The following is a 15,713-nucleotide window of genomic DNA, read 5'->3' as shown; positions in this document are numbered from 1 at the left end:
TAAAAAGCCCCAAAAAAAAAAAAAAAAAAAGGGTCTTAATTTCATGTAAAGAAATGTATCACTGTGTGGAGATACTGGAAATAAGGTCAAATATATACTTTTTAATGACCGTGTGTTGAGAATGAATTTCAGCTCATGGACAGGTTTATGTTACATTAGAAAGAGTATGGGTTTTGGTGGTGTCCTGAAGGAAGAAAGTTTCCAATTAGACCTGCCTCCTGCAAATTGCTGTGCGTAAATAGCTGCAGGTGGGCCGTCAGCAATAGTTGGTCCTCCGAGAAGGTCTTTCTCTGCTTAGGCACTTATCACTGTACAGTGGAGCTGCCTCCTCTTTCTAACTTAACATAAAACTGTGGCGTGGCGTGTGAGTGCTGTGGAGAAGCTGACGGTGGTGTGTGTTTCTCCCTGTAGGCCTTCGTGGTGAAACACCTCCTGGAGTACACCCAGGACACAGAGTCTAACCTCCAGTACAGCTTGCTGTTAGTCCTGGGCCTCCTCTTGACAGAAATCGTGCGTTCTTGGTCGCTTGCACTGACATGGGCATTGAATTACCGAACTGGGGTCCGCTTGCGGGGGGCCATCCTGACCATGGCGTTTAAGAAGATCCTTAAGCTGAAGAACATTAAGGAGAAGTCCGTGGGTGAGGTGAGCGAGGGGTGTTTGCTTCAGGGCAGAGAGAAAGCTCCCAACCTGAGCTTTTTCCATCCCTTGGGTCCCCGTTCTGTCCTTCCTCTTCCTCCTGAGGCAGTGCCTGCGTCCTCGCAGTGTCCACTCACTGCTCTTTGTGTCTCGTAGCTCATCAACCTGTGCTCCAACGACGGACAGAGGATGTTCGAGGCAGCTGCCGTTGGCAGCTTGTTGGCTGGAGGACCTGTTATTGCCATCTTGGGCATGATTTATAATGTAATTATTCTGGGACCAACAGGCTTCCTGGGATCAGCTGTTTTTATCCTCTTTTATCCTGCAATGGTGAGTAAGCTTCCTTACCGTATTTTGGCAGCTTCTCTTCAGATGAGTTACTTCCACTGGGCTATATATAGTAGGCACCACCGAGGTATCACATCTTTGATTGGAAATTTCCTTTAAGCAGGTACCTGGTTTGGAAATGTCTGGAAAGAGCTAGACAGTGTTCAATCCATACAGGCAGCATTTTGACTTCAGAGGACGTCACATGTCACCTGAATAAAGGCAGTAGCTCCTAAGTGAGATTTAAAAAGAGGGAGTGTGAGTGAAGGAGGTCATCAGGTGACCCCTGCTTCCCCCAGGTAACACAGGAGAGGTTGAGTCACGCCACCTCAAGGTGATGCTAACTGATATGGCTCTCCCGCTTCCCTTTGGTAGCATGGATATCTGTGATTACTCTGAGGACAAATATTTACTTGTCTTAACTCTCTTCCAAAGGATAAGAGTCAAATACTATTTGATTATCATTTAATAGACCACTTTTATTAAAAAGCAGTACAACTACGGGATGCTCACTTTATTTACAATAACCTTAAGCGGATTTATCTCCCAGAGAGACTAGACGGTTCTAACTCTGAATAAGCTCTGATTTGGCATGACATCGCTTTTCCTTTCAGATGTTTGTATCACGGATCACTGCATATTTCAGGAGAAAATGTGTGACCATCACAGATGACCGTGTCCAGAAGATGAATGAAGTCCTTACCTACATTAAATTTATTAAAATGTATGCCTGGGTCAAAGCATTCTCTCAGAGTGTACAAAGTGAGTTTAAAGACTTCATATGTGTAAATGGTAGAAGGATGTTGGCTTCTGTGCTTCCTGAGCACATTAGCTACTGGGAATCCTAATGTCATAGGATCATAATACCTTATGTTCTTAATACTAGCCTATGAGCTTTATGTTGATAGGGATCTTAGAGACTGGCACCCATAACCTCATCTCACAAATGAGGACATTGAGACCTGAGAAAATTGTGATTTTTCCCAAGATAACTCAGCTGGTTATGAGTAATTCATTCAGTTTCAAAGCCCCCTATCTATACTCTCATCCAGCCCGTAATTTTCTGGTCTGGCCGTGAGGGCATCACAGAAAACAGTATCTAGTGGCGGCTGAGAGCTCCACTTCTGCCCCCACCACTCTGTGTGTGCATGCGCACTGCGGGTAGGTGGGTGTGAGACCCTGGGGGTAGTGCTGGGAGAAGGGCTAGGCTGGAGGTCAGGACAGCTGGACTCTGGGCCTCGCTCTGCCACTCACTCACAGGGGTTTTTTAAATTTGGTTTCTTTTCAAATAATTGATTTGTGTTGAGTCACGAGGTTCTCAGTGCCTGCCCCGATCCTGATCCGTAAATTCATTGCAGACATAAACATGTCGTATGTAAATGCCACACAGTTTGGAGGAATAATTAGCACATTAGCTGGGCATTCCAAAAGATCTCAACAAAAGTTGAAATCTTGGGCCCTAAAAAAGGTGAATTTAAGAAAAATATATTTAAAGGCACTTTAGGGGACTTCCCTGGTGGCACAGTGGTTAAGAATCCTCCTGCCAATGCACGGGACACGGGTTCAAGCTCTGGTCCGGGAAGATCCCACATGCCACGGAGCAACTAAGCCCGTGCACCACAACTACTGAGCCTGCACTCTAGAACCCACAAGTCACAACTACTGAGCCTGTGTGCCACAACTACTGAAGCCCACACGGCTAGAGCCCGTGCTCTGCAACAAGAGAAGCCACCGCAATGAGAAGCCCGCGCACCACAACAAAGAGTAGCCCCCACTCGCTGCAACTGGAGAAAGCCCTAGCGCAGCAACGAAGACCCAACACAGCCATAAATAAATAAATAAATAAATAAATAAATATTTAAAGGCACTTTAGAGTTCAAATGAGAAGACATAGTTACATTTAAATTTAATTTAAATATAAAAGATATGGCTGTTCATTGACCATAATCTCACAGTGAGCTAACCTGAACATGATCCAGTTAAAAAGTTGGTGCAGGGGACTTCCCTGCGGTCTAGTGGTTAAGACTTCGCGCTTCCACCGCAGGGGGCGTGGGTTCCGTTCCTGGTCAGGGAAGTAAGATCCCACATGCTGCGTGGCGTGGCCAAAAAATAAAAAAGTAAAAAGAAGTTTAAAAGTTGGTGCAATTTTGGGTTGAATAGAAATACAGTGTTCAGATCAAGGAAGCTGTTTTATTTTCACTGCTTGGTTTGTTGACTAAACCTTCAGGAACATTGTGTCCACTTCATAAACTTTAATTATGAGTGGTCAGAAGCATCCAGCGGTGGATTAGGCTCCTTCTTTAAGTAGTGAGTTTGTTGCCAATAGAATGGAACAATTGGGTGCTAACAGGACATCTGCCAAGCCTGTTGGCAGGGTCACCAATGATAGTCCCTTCCGGCTCTCAGATTCTAATTTTCTCAGTTTTATAATCTTCTTTCTGTGACTCCACTCATCCTTCAGCCCCTGACTTTGGTATCTTTACCTGTGTGTTTTAGCTTGAAAAGAGCATCCTTGCTCATTATAGACTTGGGCAAGTTATGTGATACATGTTAAAGCAATGAGTTGAATTTTTTAAAACTATGACTTGAGAGCTGGCTCTCAATATATTTCCCAGTGTTTGGGATAGTGGTAATACCTTTAAAGGTCAGTTCATAGTCTCCCAGAAAAATTGCTTTTATGTTTGAAAATTTTTTGAAAATACCTCACCGCTTTATTGTCATACTTCTTACTCCCTGGTCTTTTGTACTCCATGGTTGCTCTGATAATAAGGTTGTCAGTTTTATAAATATTTAAGAAAAATCATTCTGCTTACAAAAATTGTATTTCACTCATCTTCTTACTGCTTTTTGTGTGAAAGCCTCTATTCTAGCACCAACATACATACAGTAGGCACCCTAGTAAATCTTAGTTCCTTTTTAATTCTCCATTATCGTTGTATAGTCTTTCTTATAAGTACTTAACCTAGAAATAAACAACCAGGGAAGCAAACAAAACTGCCACTAGCAGATATGATTCATGTGTTCATTCCTTCTAAACAAAAGAAATTTGCAAAAAGAATTAGACGAAGGCAGAAGATGATCATTGTACTGAGAAGTAGTGACTGTTTTCTGTTAGATTCATTCCTGTGACTTGATGCATTTCAAACCTCAAGCTTGTGTGCCAGCTTTTGTGATTGTAATTGATGGCCATATTGACCTAGTTTTTTGCATCGTAAATGTTACAGGGTCGTTTTAAAACCCATGGTGGCTGAAGACCTACCAAGTCTTGTTTGGTGACAGAGGAGCAATATCCCATGGTTTCTTTCGACTTGCTTTTTAGAAACTGGCTTGCTTTTTATTCTTAGAAATCCGAGAGGAGGAACGTCGGATGTTGGAAAAAGCCGGGTACTTTCAGAGCATCACCGTCGGTGTGGCTCCCATTGTGATGGTGATCGCCAGTGTTGTGACCTTCTCTGTTCACATGACCCTTGGCTTTGATCTGACAGCAGCACAGGTCAGTGAGCCCTCAGGGCTTGGGGACGTTTTAGAAATACCACATATAGAGATGCTCTGGTCCTCCGGTTACTAGATTTGGATTTCTTTCATTCATGCGGTTAATCTGAGAAGTGGAAGAGTGGGGATTTAGCCCCAGTGCACAAATAAGTGTACGGGTTGTTTTACAACTTTGGGTTTAATTCTGAAAATACAGGTCATTGTTTGCTTCAGATTCACTGAGAATTTTAATTAGAGGTCTCAAAAACTCTACCTTAAAAAATATATATCTGAAATATATCTGACTCTTACCAACATCTCACAGTCCAGTTACAGCCCTCCTTAAACCTGAAAGGAAATTGATGACGTCGTGTTACTTTAGTCGCATAGCCTCATCAGGCTCAGTTTCTTCTCTTTTCCTATTTTCAGGCTTTCACAGTGGTGACTGTCTTCAATTCCATGACTTTTGCTTTGAAAGTTACACCGTTCTCAGTAAAGTCCCTCTCAGAAGCGTCCGTTGCTGTCGACAGATTTAAGGTAAGTGGCTCCCTTCCCTCCTCCGTATCAGGAGCTGTGGCAAAACTAACTGCTACCTTTGTTCCAATGGGCCACACGGGCTGGCTGCACTTGGCTCTTTTCACCTTTAGCCTTTCGGCAAGTTGGTAAGAAAGGGGACAGTGGAGGAGGCTCAGGGGACCTTGTCAAAGAAATATGAATTTTTACCTTTTGTAGACAGCCTAGTTCTGGGCTTCCAAAATTTCAGTGTTCCCCTTCAGAGCTAGTCCCTTCTGCCTGGACCTAACATGGATATATGTTATAATTTACTGGGTCTTTAAGTGATTCAAACCTAGGCAATTAGAATTATCAGGAGGCTGTCAGCTTTTTCTCACCTTGATCTGCATCTACCTCTACCAAAATACTGTCGGGAATAAGCTCTTTTTGATTCTTTTCCCTGCCCTGTGGTTGCCACTCATGATACAGGTAATGCAGTGACATGGGAATAGTCATAAGACTAGATCATACTGAGAACTGCAGTTAAGTACGTATCAGGGTTTTTTTTTTCCTTGCAGGTGGTTAGTTGATTGTGCCTTGACTGTGTTTTTTGTGCCTTCAGAATAATACAAATACATGATACAAGAGGTAGATATATTTGGGAGGGTGGAGGGAGATAGATATTTGAAAGTGGCTAATACTTAAAAAAAAAAAAAATGTCCAGCACCTGTGTGGCTGGACTCTCTTGACAAAGCCACTGCAGAGAGTAGCTCCTGCTAATTCTTCTTGCCTGCTGAGAGCAATACAAAAGCAGGTCAGTACCTTGAAGGCTTGAAGCTCAGGTGTTTGAGAGATTAATATCATCACCTTAGGTGTTCAGCAGAAAACAAATTGGGTTTTCCTCTTAAGAAGCATGGAGAATAGCTTCCCAAGATTTATTTATATTTTACTTGTTTATAGTTAACCAGGTGAATTTTGTTTGGTCGGGAAAGCTAGTCCTCAAGAATGTGCCCCCCGACCCTAGCCCCAAGCCCTCCCTCACCCCAGCCTGGCTACTAGAAGGCCAAGATCCAGAGCCACGTGAAAAGAAATGGTCTAATTGTAATCAGAGCCTTATTTTGCAGAATGCACAATATCTAGTTTTGAAGAATGCAGATTTTTTTTTGTAAATTTAAAAAATCTTATTGGCTCTATTCAGTGATTCATGAATTGGGCAACATCCAATCTAGCAACTAGAAGGAGCTCCAAGGAGCTGTACAAGATGAAAGACTTTTATAGGTAGAAGGGAGCAGGAACAAGGAAGTCATTCTAGGCAGAAAATCGCATTGGTTATTATAAGGTTACCTTCCTTTAGGAGATGGCAGGGGTCTATCAGGCAGGTTACCTAACTAGTGCTGATCAGGTGATTCCTGATTGACTTGTTTAATATTCCATTTCTGGGAGAGCTGAAACTATAGTTAACTCTCAGTTTGGTGACATGGGGCTTAGCATAAGTGACTCCATTTGGGGCCTGTTGTCTTGTTTTTAACAGCCCACAGGAAGCAGACCAGAGCTCATCCTAAATGGATCGATTTCCTCCTAAAAGAAAAACGCAACATTTTATATAGGATTTAACCAAGACCTAGAGTCTCATAATATAATATTCAAAATGCCCAGGATACAATCCAACATTACTCTGCGTACAAAGAAAGTCTAGATACTGAGATGACCCAAATGTTGGAATTATCAGAAAAAGACCTTAGAAATGAAAAGGTAGAAAGTCTCAGCAGAGAAATAGAAGATAAAGAAAATAACCAAATAAAAAAATTTTAAGCTAAGAAAATATATTAATCAAAAATTGAAAATATATTGGATGGACTTAGTAGCAGAATACAGGTGACAAAGGAAGTCTGTGAACTTGAAGATAGATCAGTTGAAATTATCTGTGATAAGCAGAATGTCCACCCCTAAGGCAGATGTTTTGAGCAGAAATTTGTCCCCCTATTTGTTTCTCTGTCCTTTTTAGTGAATGGCTTTGGTGGCATTTTGGACGAAGGAATAGGAATTTATAGTACAGATTTGTTCACACACCACCCCAACCCCCTTATTTCTCGAGAGCTCTCTTCTTTTCACTTACTAGTGAGAACCTGTTTTAGCAGGTGGCTTTTCACGCTACAGATCCTTCCTCTATCCAGGAAGCTTCAGAGTTAATAATAGAAGCAAAATCACCCCCAGCTCTGTTGTATGCCTCATGAGAATGAGTCTCATTCTAGCTAATTCCTCTTGGCAAATCTCCTCCTTCCCCGCCGCCTCCACTTCTGGGAGGATGATAACTTTAGAAAGGCAGTGAGAAGCCACGTTATAACTTTTCTGATAAGACAGTCACCAGTATAGTGTTGCCAGGTTTAGCAAATAAAAACACAGGCCACCCAGTTAATAACTGCATGAGACGTACTTATCCTAAAAGACTATTCATTATTTATCTGGAATCAAAATTTAACTAGGCATCCTGTATTTTATCTGGCAACCCTACGAGTAGTCTCCTCTTCTGCTCAAAAGATACATTCTGGTTTGATTGCTTCAGTGAGTAAGAGTAGTGTTTCGATGTAAAGTTGAGGTTTATGGTTTATGTATCTCTAAGATTCTGTTGTCCTGGCAGGTGCAAATCCAAGTAGATATAAATTTAGGTGTGTGGGGCGCTTGTGTGCCTCAGCATGTGCAGGCAGAGTGACCTGAAGCTGAAATCCTTCTGGGAGGAGTGCGGGGCTGCAGGGAGCCTGTGGCAAGGGAAAGTGTGGACGAGCTGTGCAAGCCAGAGGCACTAGCATAGTTTTTATAGTGCATGAGGCCTACAAGACCCATTTAGTAACTCTTTAGGAGAGAGAAATGATAGGAGTTCTGTCAGCATATGGTTTTACTCTGTGAAGGTGGGCAGAATATTTGGCATGTTATTCTCAGCCCAGTCTCTTAGGAAGGCTCTGAGCAAATGAAACCAATGGCTCTTTTCAGAAAACTGAACTTTAAAAAAAAAACTACTTTTTTTAAAGGTTGACCAAGAGTGAAGATTATCTAGGAGATTTAGAAACATGACATTTCTGGGAAGATCAGGGATTGGGAATGGATAGGAGACGTGGCAATTTAGGGATGCAAAGAGCAAGCTTAAGCGTTTAGGATTTAGGAGAAAGGGCTTTGCTCTTAGGCAAGGGGATTATATGGTACATTTAATAGCACCTGCAAACTTTAAAATAGTTAGGGGCTCTCGGTAACTAAGCAGAGAGTCCTGCCATTAAAAGCCATCTTTTCTCTAAAGACTTTCCAACGTTTAAAAAAATTTTAATCGTACTGGGAATCCAACTGGGATGGCACCCTATAGGGAAGATCACTGGGTTAAGGGAGGTGTCCGAAGTGGGTTCAAAGTCATGGGCACGTGTTGGTCCTGGGCAGAGGTTTTTTTTTTTTTTTTTGAGGTACGCGGGCCTCTCACTGTTGTGGCCTCTCCCGGTGCGGAGCACAGGCTCCGGAAGCGCAGGCTCAGCGGCCATGGCTCACGGGCCCAGCCGCTCCGCAGCATGTGGGATCCTCCCGGACCGGGACCTGAACCCGTGTTCCCTGCATCGGCAGGCGGACTCTCAACCACTGCGCCACCAGAGAAGCCCTCTAATTTTTTTTTTTTTTTGAGGTACGCGGGCCTCTCACTGTTGTGGCCTCTCCCGGTGCGGAGCACAGGCTCCGGAAGCGCAGGCTCAGCGGCCATGGCTCACGGGCCCAGCCGCTCCGCAGCATGTGGGATCCTCCCGGACCGGGACCTGAACCCGTGTTCCCTGCATCGGCAGGCGGACTCCCAACCACTGCGCCACCAGGGAAGCCCTCTGGGCAGAGGTTTTAAGGTCACTGTTTCAGATCTAATTTCAGAGACATTTAGCTTTTCAAGCATTCCATTTCTCTTCCCCTGATATACCTCAGTGGGACTTGGGGAATGAGTGGGAGGGAAGAGTCTTTCTTTCTTCCCAAGGATGTTTCTGAGGGAGATACCCTTCCCTTCCACGCAAGCCCTTTGTTTGAATTCTCAACAAGTTCCGAGGCAGGACTTGGAAGACATGAGAACTTGTTGGCGAGAAGATGTACTCCGCCGTCAATAAAACCTTAGGTACTCCTTTCTAACCGGAGCGAGCTAGGCCTGGTCACAATCTCAGCGCTACCTCTCCCCCCGACATGTGCACGAGGGAAGTGCCTAGGCTTGGGGGTTCTGCAGGAGTGGTCTGGAAGGCAGACAGAGTGATGAGGGTCTGGGCAGGGGAGCAGTGTGGCCGCCCTTTGGTTTCCCTGCTTGCATTTTACTACCTGCTACTCAGCGACTCATGAGTGAGAACAGGGGCTGCAGACCAGTCAGTTAAATAGCCCTTGGCCCACATTAGACTGGTGGAAAAGGAAAGAGTAGTTTAGCATGTAACTGGTAGCGTCGAGTGTTGGGCCAGTTAAGTAGGCCCCTGTCCATCCCGAGGGTGTCCCCACACTCCCGTGACCTCTCCGTGGGCCTGAGGCTGGGCTACACTAATGAGCTACCTTTTGCCCTTCAGCTTCCTTCCACTGTATAGCCTGATGTGTTTTGCTTCGTGAGTGTACGCCCTAGGCTTGTCTCCCTGGTCTTGATCCAGTGTCTCATCTTTGCACCTCTCTCACAACTCCTATCAGAGTTTGTTTCTAATGGAAGAGGTTCACATGATACAGAAAAAACCAGCCAGCCCTCACATCACGATAGAGATGAAAAATGCCACCTTGGCATGGGACTCCTCCCACTCCAGTCTCCAGAACTCACCCAAGCTGACCCCCAAAACGAAAAAAGACAAGAGGGCTGCCAGGGGCAAGAAAGAGAAGGTGAGGCAGCTGCAGCCCACTGAGCATCAGGCGGTGCTGGCAGAGCAGAAGGGCCACCTCCTCCTGGACAGTGACGAGCGGCCCAGTCCTGAGGAGGAAGAGGGCAAGCACACCCACCTGGGGAACCTCCGCCTGCAGAGGACGCTGTACAACATCGACTTGGAAATTGAAGAGGTAACCATCTACCAGGTGTCTATCCTGGCAGGGGTAGGCAGCTGCCAGTCCTTTTAGCAAAGGGCCTTCTCTCTGGGAGTGGTTTTGAACTAAAGAGCAAATCTGGCCGGTTCCACCTCTAGAAGGGATATTTAGGCATTTAACGATAGAAATGAATAACATCTCCTGTCATGAGATACTCATTTTATAAGCAAGGAAATGAAGCATTCGAGTGGGTTTTCCACAATTTTGCCCTGAATAGATTTGATTTAGTTGTATGTGAGCTGTAATAATGATTTCTAGTTATTGTAGCCCTGTGTGAGCTTCTTAGCACTGGGCTGTGCATAGCACGGAACCTGACATAGAATAGGTACTCTCAGTGATGCTGTGCTCAGCAATTCTATTGTAACTTTATTTATTTTTTTTTTTTTTTTTTTTTTTTTTTTTTTTTATTTTTTTTTTGTAACTTTATTTTTTAATGTAAGGAAAGGATCGTTATGGTATATGATGTCACGGCCCAGGTAACACAGGACTAGAGTCTCCCACAGGTCCTCCTATAGAGAGTGGCTGCCTTAGACACTTCAGGGTCAAGGTTTTTAAAATACAGAACATGACTGGGAGCCAGCGCCATGTTGAGAGATGCAGCAGCCAGAGGGTTCCAGGTGTATGTATATCTACTCATTCCATTTTTGAGTGCCAGCTCCCTGCCAGGCACTGTTACAGAGTTGTGGATAGAGCAGTGAAAAACCAAATAGGCCCAAATCCCTGCCCTCCTGGAGTTTACCTTCTTCTGAGCAAAGATAGATGGTAAACAAGTAAAAGGGCTAAGAAGAAAGGGGATAGAGTGCTTGCTGGGGCGGGGTGGGGGGAGCAGGTGTGGTCAATTTAAATAGGCCTCTTAAGGGAAGGCCTCACTTAAACTAATATCCCACCTGCCATGCGGCCCAGCCAAAAAAAGAAAAAAAAAAGTAATAACAGGCATAATGCATTTGTTACAAATCGAAGGCTTCTGGCAACCCTGCATCAAGCAAGCCTGGAGGCATTTTTCCGTCAGCATTTGCTTACTTCATGTCGCTGTCACGTTTTGGTAATTCTCAAAATATTTCAAACCCTCCACCAGCAAAAAGATTATGCCTCATTGAAGACTCAGATGATGGTTAGCATTTTTTAGTAATAAAGTGTTTTTAAATTGGTATTTACATTGTTTTTCTTAGACATAATGTAATTGCACGTTTAGTAGACTAAAGTATAGCGTAAACATAACTTATATATACACCGGGAAACCAAAACATTCGTGTGACTTGCTTCATTGCGATATTTGCTTTACTGCGGTGGTCTGGAAGCAGACCCACAGTATGTCCAAGGTATGCCTGTATTTGAGCAAAGGCTTGAAGGAGCGAGCCATATGGATACGTGGAGGAAGAAGAGCATTCAGGCAGAGGGAACAGAAGCACAAAGGCCCCGAGTGTGCAGTGTGCCTGTCACAAGAGCAGAGTGAGCATGGGAGAGAGGGGAGGGTGCTGAGGGCAGAGAGGCTTGGGGTGCCAGAGCCTTCTGGAATGATTTCCGCTTTACTCTGAATGGATAGAGAAGCCGTTAGAGGGTTTGGAGGAGAAGAGTGACGTGATCTGACTTATGTATGAAGAGAATCATCCTAGCTTCTGGATTCAGAAGAGAATGTAGGGAAACAAGGAGGGAAGTGAGAAGAACCAAGGAAAAACATAAGAGTTTTCTGGACCAAGGGTGGTGGTAATGGAGGTGGTAAGGAATGTTCATCTACTTAATTGGAAGTGGGCTTAGGGGGTACTAATGCGGTGTGAGGCCTGTTACACAGATCCAGAGCTGGACTAAAGGGAAAACAAAAAGCTCCCAGCTCTTGGAAGCTATAGATAAGAGCTGGGGGAGATGGTCCTCTATGAGACCACCTGCAACAACTAGCATGGTTCATCCCTGGCGGGCACACAAGTCAGTTTTTATAGCTCCAATTAACTTTTTTTAAATTAATTTTTAAATTTTTGCCTGTGTTGGGTCTTTGTTGCTGCACAAGGGCTTTCTCTAGTTGTGGCGAGCGGGGGCTACTCTTTGTTGTGGTGCACGGGCTTCTCATTGTGGTGGCTTCTCTTGTTGCAGAGCATGGGCTCTAGGCTCACGGGCTTCAGTAGTTGTGGCACACGGGCTCAGTAGTTGTGGCTCGCGGGTTCTAGAGCGCAGGCTCAGTAGTTGTGGTGCACAGGCTTAGTTGCTCCGCGGCATGTGGGATCTTCCCGGACCAGGGCTCAAACCCCTGTCCCCTGCATTGGCAGGCAGATTCTTAACCAGTGCGCCACCAGGGAAGTCCAGACTTCAATTAACTTTTAACAGCAGGCTCCTTATTTAATAACGATTATCTTGATTGAGGCAACTATATCACATCGCTGATCAGCTCTATTAGAGGATTATTCCTTGTAATCAGCTGAAATTTACTCTTCTCCTTTCTATCTGTTGATCCTTCTTCTGCCCTTTACCGTCCACGTTCACATGACAGACCTTTAGCTATTTGAAGAGATACCACAATTCCCCCAGCCCCCCTCTTTAGGGAAGAGGTAGGAAGTTAATATTCACCTGATGTCTTCTGTGCCCCAGGCACTTACTTCATTGTTGACATCTTTAGTGACCACTTAGTCATCGGAACAGCGTTTTCTCTGTTAACCTGACCGACCTGAGCAGAGTCTGAGCCTGTGACTTGGTCTCCTCATCATGACCGGGCTGTAATCTTTCAACCTCCTGAACCATGTCAAAAACTTTGTCCAATATACTTTTATTAAGTACCAGACACTGTGTTTGGTCCTGCAAGGATGGCTCCTTCCAAGTTGCTCAAAGCTCAGTTAGAGAGACAGTATTCATTTAAGTAATAAGACCAAGTCCACACAATTGGAAAGTGCTGGTGGAGCTGGGATTCAAATCAAGACCTGTCTGCCTCCAGAATCCACGCTCTTTCCACACCACCACTCTCCATGCCTCTCCTCGCTGCCAGTCTTGAGGCAACAGAGTGTTGCTGAACAAGTGGCCCTGTTAAAATCATCTGTCTGTTCTTGAAAACGTTTAACACTGCCCATGGAAAACTCATCATTTTGCCTGAGGATATTCAGTTAATCACAGGCTTGGTTTTCCACTTTCATGTGGGATTGATGGTAAAAATATGCCCTCAGATTCTTGGAGGTGTTTTGTAGAAAAATGGAAACAACAGTGCACAGTGCACATAATTTTTATGAAAATGATTTATAGACCCTGGAGAAAAAAACTCATATAAAATAAAATGAAAATAAAGTAATTTTCAAGAGTCCTGTCCTCTCTTCCAAAAACAACAAGAAAAATAAACAAGTTATCAAAAAACATGGGTTACCAACAAAGTAGGAAAGGGGGTAGGCCTTTCTAAAAGTGATGTGGGATACCTTAATGTCTGTCACATATTTAATTTTTCCAAAAGGCTTACACATCTGTTACCTCAGTGCATCCCCACAGAAACCCTATGACGTGGGTGGCTGATGAGGGAGAAAAGAGGTAAGTGACTTGCTGGGTCCTCAGGATGACATTCCCATAGTGATGGACTGTCAACATTTTTTTTTTGAAAGAAATCCGAAGTCCTAGAGATGAATGGTCAGTAGTGCTTTAACGACCTTCCTCTTTCGTGTGCTTTGTCCAGGGTAAACTGGTTGGAATCTGTGGCAGTGTGGGAAGTGGAAAAACCTCTCTCATTTCATCCATTTTAGGCCAGGTAAGATTTTGTGATTGTCCTTGGCATTTTCTGCTTCTTTCTCTGGATTCTGCTTAGCCAGAGTCTCAGGAAAAATGAACTTATTTCCTGAAGAGAGTCAGGAAAGGTGGAAACAAAATGACCCTAGGTCTGTATCATACCCTGCCCCCTGCCTTTCCTACCCCTTAACAACAGCACTGTATCTGGAAGGGGGCTGAATGACTGATTGGTACCCAGCTGGAGTCATTTGTTTCTCTTGCCTTCTTTTCTTCAGCATGTATTTACTGAGTGCCATAGGTATGCTGGACAGTGTGTTGGGAAATGTCAGAGGTAAGGGATGGACAGACTGCAGACTGCCAACAAATGGACCAGCCTCACCAGCCTCCCTCTCAGAGAGAGAGCCTTCAGGATTTGATCTAGAAGTAAAGACCCACTCTGTTTTCAGCCTAACCATTGAAAGAATTATGCCCTCAAGGAGTCCATGCTCTGGGACTTCCCTGGAGGTCCAGTGGTTAAGACTCCATGTTCCCACTGCAGGGGGCGTGGGTTTGATCCCTGGTTGCAGAATCAAGATCCCACATGCCACGTGGCGCTGCCCAAAAAAAAAAAAAAAAAAAAAAGAGGAGTGTCCATAGTCTGGTTGGGGTGCTAGGCCTTCTAGACACACAAGCACAGCACAGGGCAGTGAGTGAATAGTGCTCAGAGGGCCCGGAAGAAGGCTGTCAGCATTTGGATTAAACTAGCTTGACTTGTTGGGTGAGATGAGGATAAACTTAAGGTTATTCCTCCTGATGGATGAAGTCCTCTGAGTCATTTTTCCATATTGAGGAAATTAAACAAATGGGAGAAGGGGCTGGGGAAGATTGTTTTGTAGCGTCCAGTCTGTGGAATATTTGGTCCTGTTCAGCGTCACTGTCACAGTTGATGGAGTTGTGGCTCTCCTCTAGAGCAGTGGCGCCCGGGGTGGTCTGAGGAAGCCTGTATTCAAATCATCTGGAGGTGCAGCTTCCCACCCACACCCGCTTCTGCCTTATGAGGCTGTACAGTGGTTGGGCTCAGCCAGTGGTCTTCGTAAAAAGCCAAAGACCTCCTATGTGATTTCCGATCATCAGCCAGATTTCAGGGCCAGTGATGAGAGACACAGGTGGAGTGAAGGGGAAAGAAGGGTTAGTGGGCAGCGGTTAAATTGAAAAATGGGTGGGTCTTTGCTTCTGGATCAAATCCTGACAGCCTTCTCTCTGACAGAGAGTCTGGGAATACCGGTCAGCCCTGCTTCTTTAGAGTGTAACTCTTTGTTGGCGGTCTACAGTGTGGGGTGTTTGTACTGTAGCAGCCGAGAGAGCTGGATTTCCACAGTTAGACCCTCAGGGGGTTTCTGAAGACTTGAATGCATTATCAGTGTACTTACCTGTTTGGGGGCAGTTGTGGTACTGCGTTACGGCCTGTGTGTGTACACTGTGCATTACCATGTTTGAGAGGACAAACTTGTATGTGCAGATTGGTTAATGAAACTGTTTCAAGCTATAGCATTCCTAACCCAAGACAAACGTCTACTGTTAGTTCCAAAAGGAGCACTGAAAGAGCATAAAATGGGTAAATCGATTCATGTCGACCACTGCAATGGAAAACACAATTCAAAGCACATGGCTCATCATGGAGTCTCTTCATGTTGGAGGGGAGGGTCTGTCATCATTGTGTAGATACTCAGCAATACTAGTTGATGTCTAACTGGAATTTTTTTCCCCTCTGGTCTTCATTTTACAGAAGCAGCTGATGTAGCCAACAGCCTGTATTAATTCTGTGGATGAGTTGACCTGCACTCATCTTGAGGCAGGGACTAGCTCTAAACCTTTACAGCATACTCCCCAGGGGAATTCTGCAGGGGCCTTCTGCTTGTGCTTCCTTCAATTAGAACAGTTTGCAGTTAGGAAAAAAGGAGGATAATAAAGTAGCTTATGGGTTGCTGAATGAAGTATTTGTTCATTCAAGTCATGGGTTATGCTGGGCTCCCATCACACGTAAGCAAGGAGAACTTTGATTTTCT

The 15,713-nt window shown here is 44.6% G+C and overlaps 1 protein-coding gene across 8 annotated transcripts in view; it reads left to right on the top strand.

Moving 5' to 3' along the window:
* ABCC5 (ATP binding cassette subfamily C member 5) overlaps window positions 1–15,713 on the top strand; it is an 88,404-nt gene that overhangs the window by 33,032 nt on the left and 39,659 nt on the right. For 6 of the 8 annotated variants that reach the window (XR_003006234.1, XM_024767647.1, XM_024767655.1 and 3 more), the window contains 7 exons: window positions 412–645; window positions 796–969; window positions 1,581–1,728; window positions 4,311–4,459; window positions 4,867–4,974; window positions 9,601–9,957; window positions 13,619–13,690. Coding sequence is in view for 5 of the 8 variants with exons in the window: in XM_024767647.1 (XP_024623415.1) it covers window positions 412–645; window positions 796–969; window positions 1,581–1,728; window positions 4,311–4,459; window positions 4,867–4,974; window positions 9,601–9,957; window positions 13,619–13,690 (1,242 nt within the window). In the remaining 3 variants the exon portion in view is untranslated. Of the gene's footprint in view, window positions 1–411; window positions 646–795; window positions 970–1,580; window positions 1,729–4,310; window positions 4,460–4,866; window positions 4,975–9,600; window positions 9,958–13,618; window positions 13,691–15,713 lie in introns of those variants that run through there. The other 2 variants (XR_003006242.1, XM_024767705.1) reach the window with 2 other exon arrangements.

This window comes from Neophocaena asiaeorientalis, unplaced genomic scaffold, assembly GCF_003031525.2.
Source record: "Neophocaena asiaeorientalis asiaeorientalis breed wild unplaced genomic scaffold, Neophocaena_asiaeorientalis_V1.1 scaffold225, whole genome shotgun sequence".
NCBI classification, from domain to species: domain Eukaryota; kingdom Metazoa; phylum Chordata; class Mammalia; order Artiodactyla; family Phocoenidae; genus Neophocaena; species Neophocaena asiaeorientalis.
Note: the sequence above shows the minus strand (reverse complement) of the source record. Positions and strands in the feature narration are given on the sequence as shown.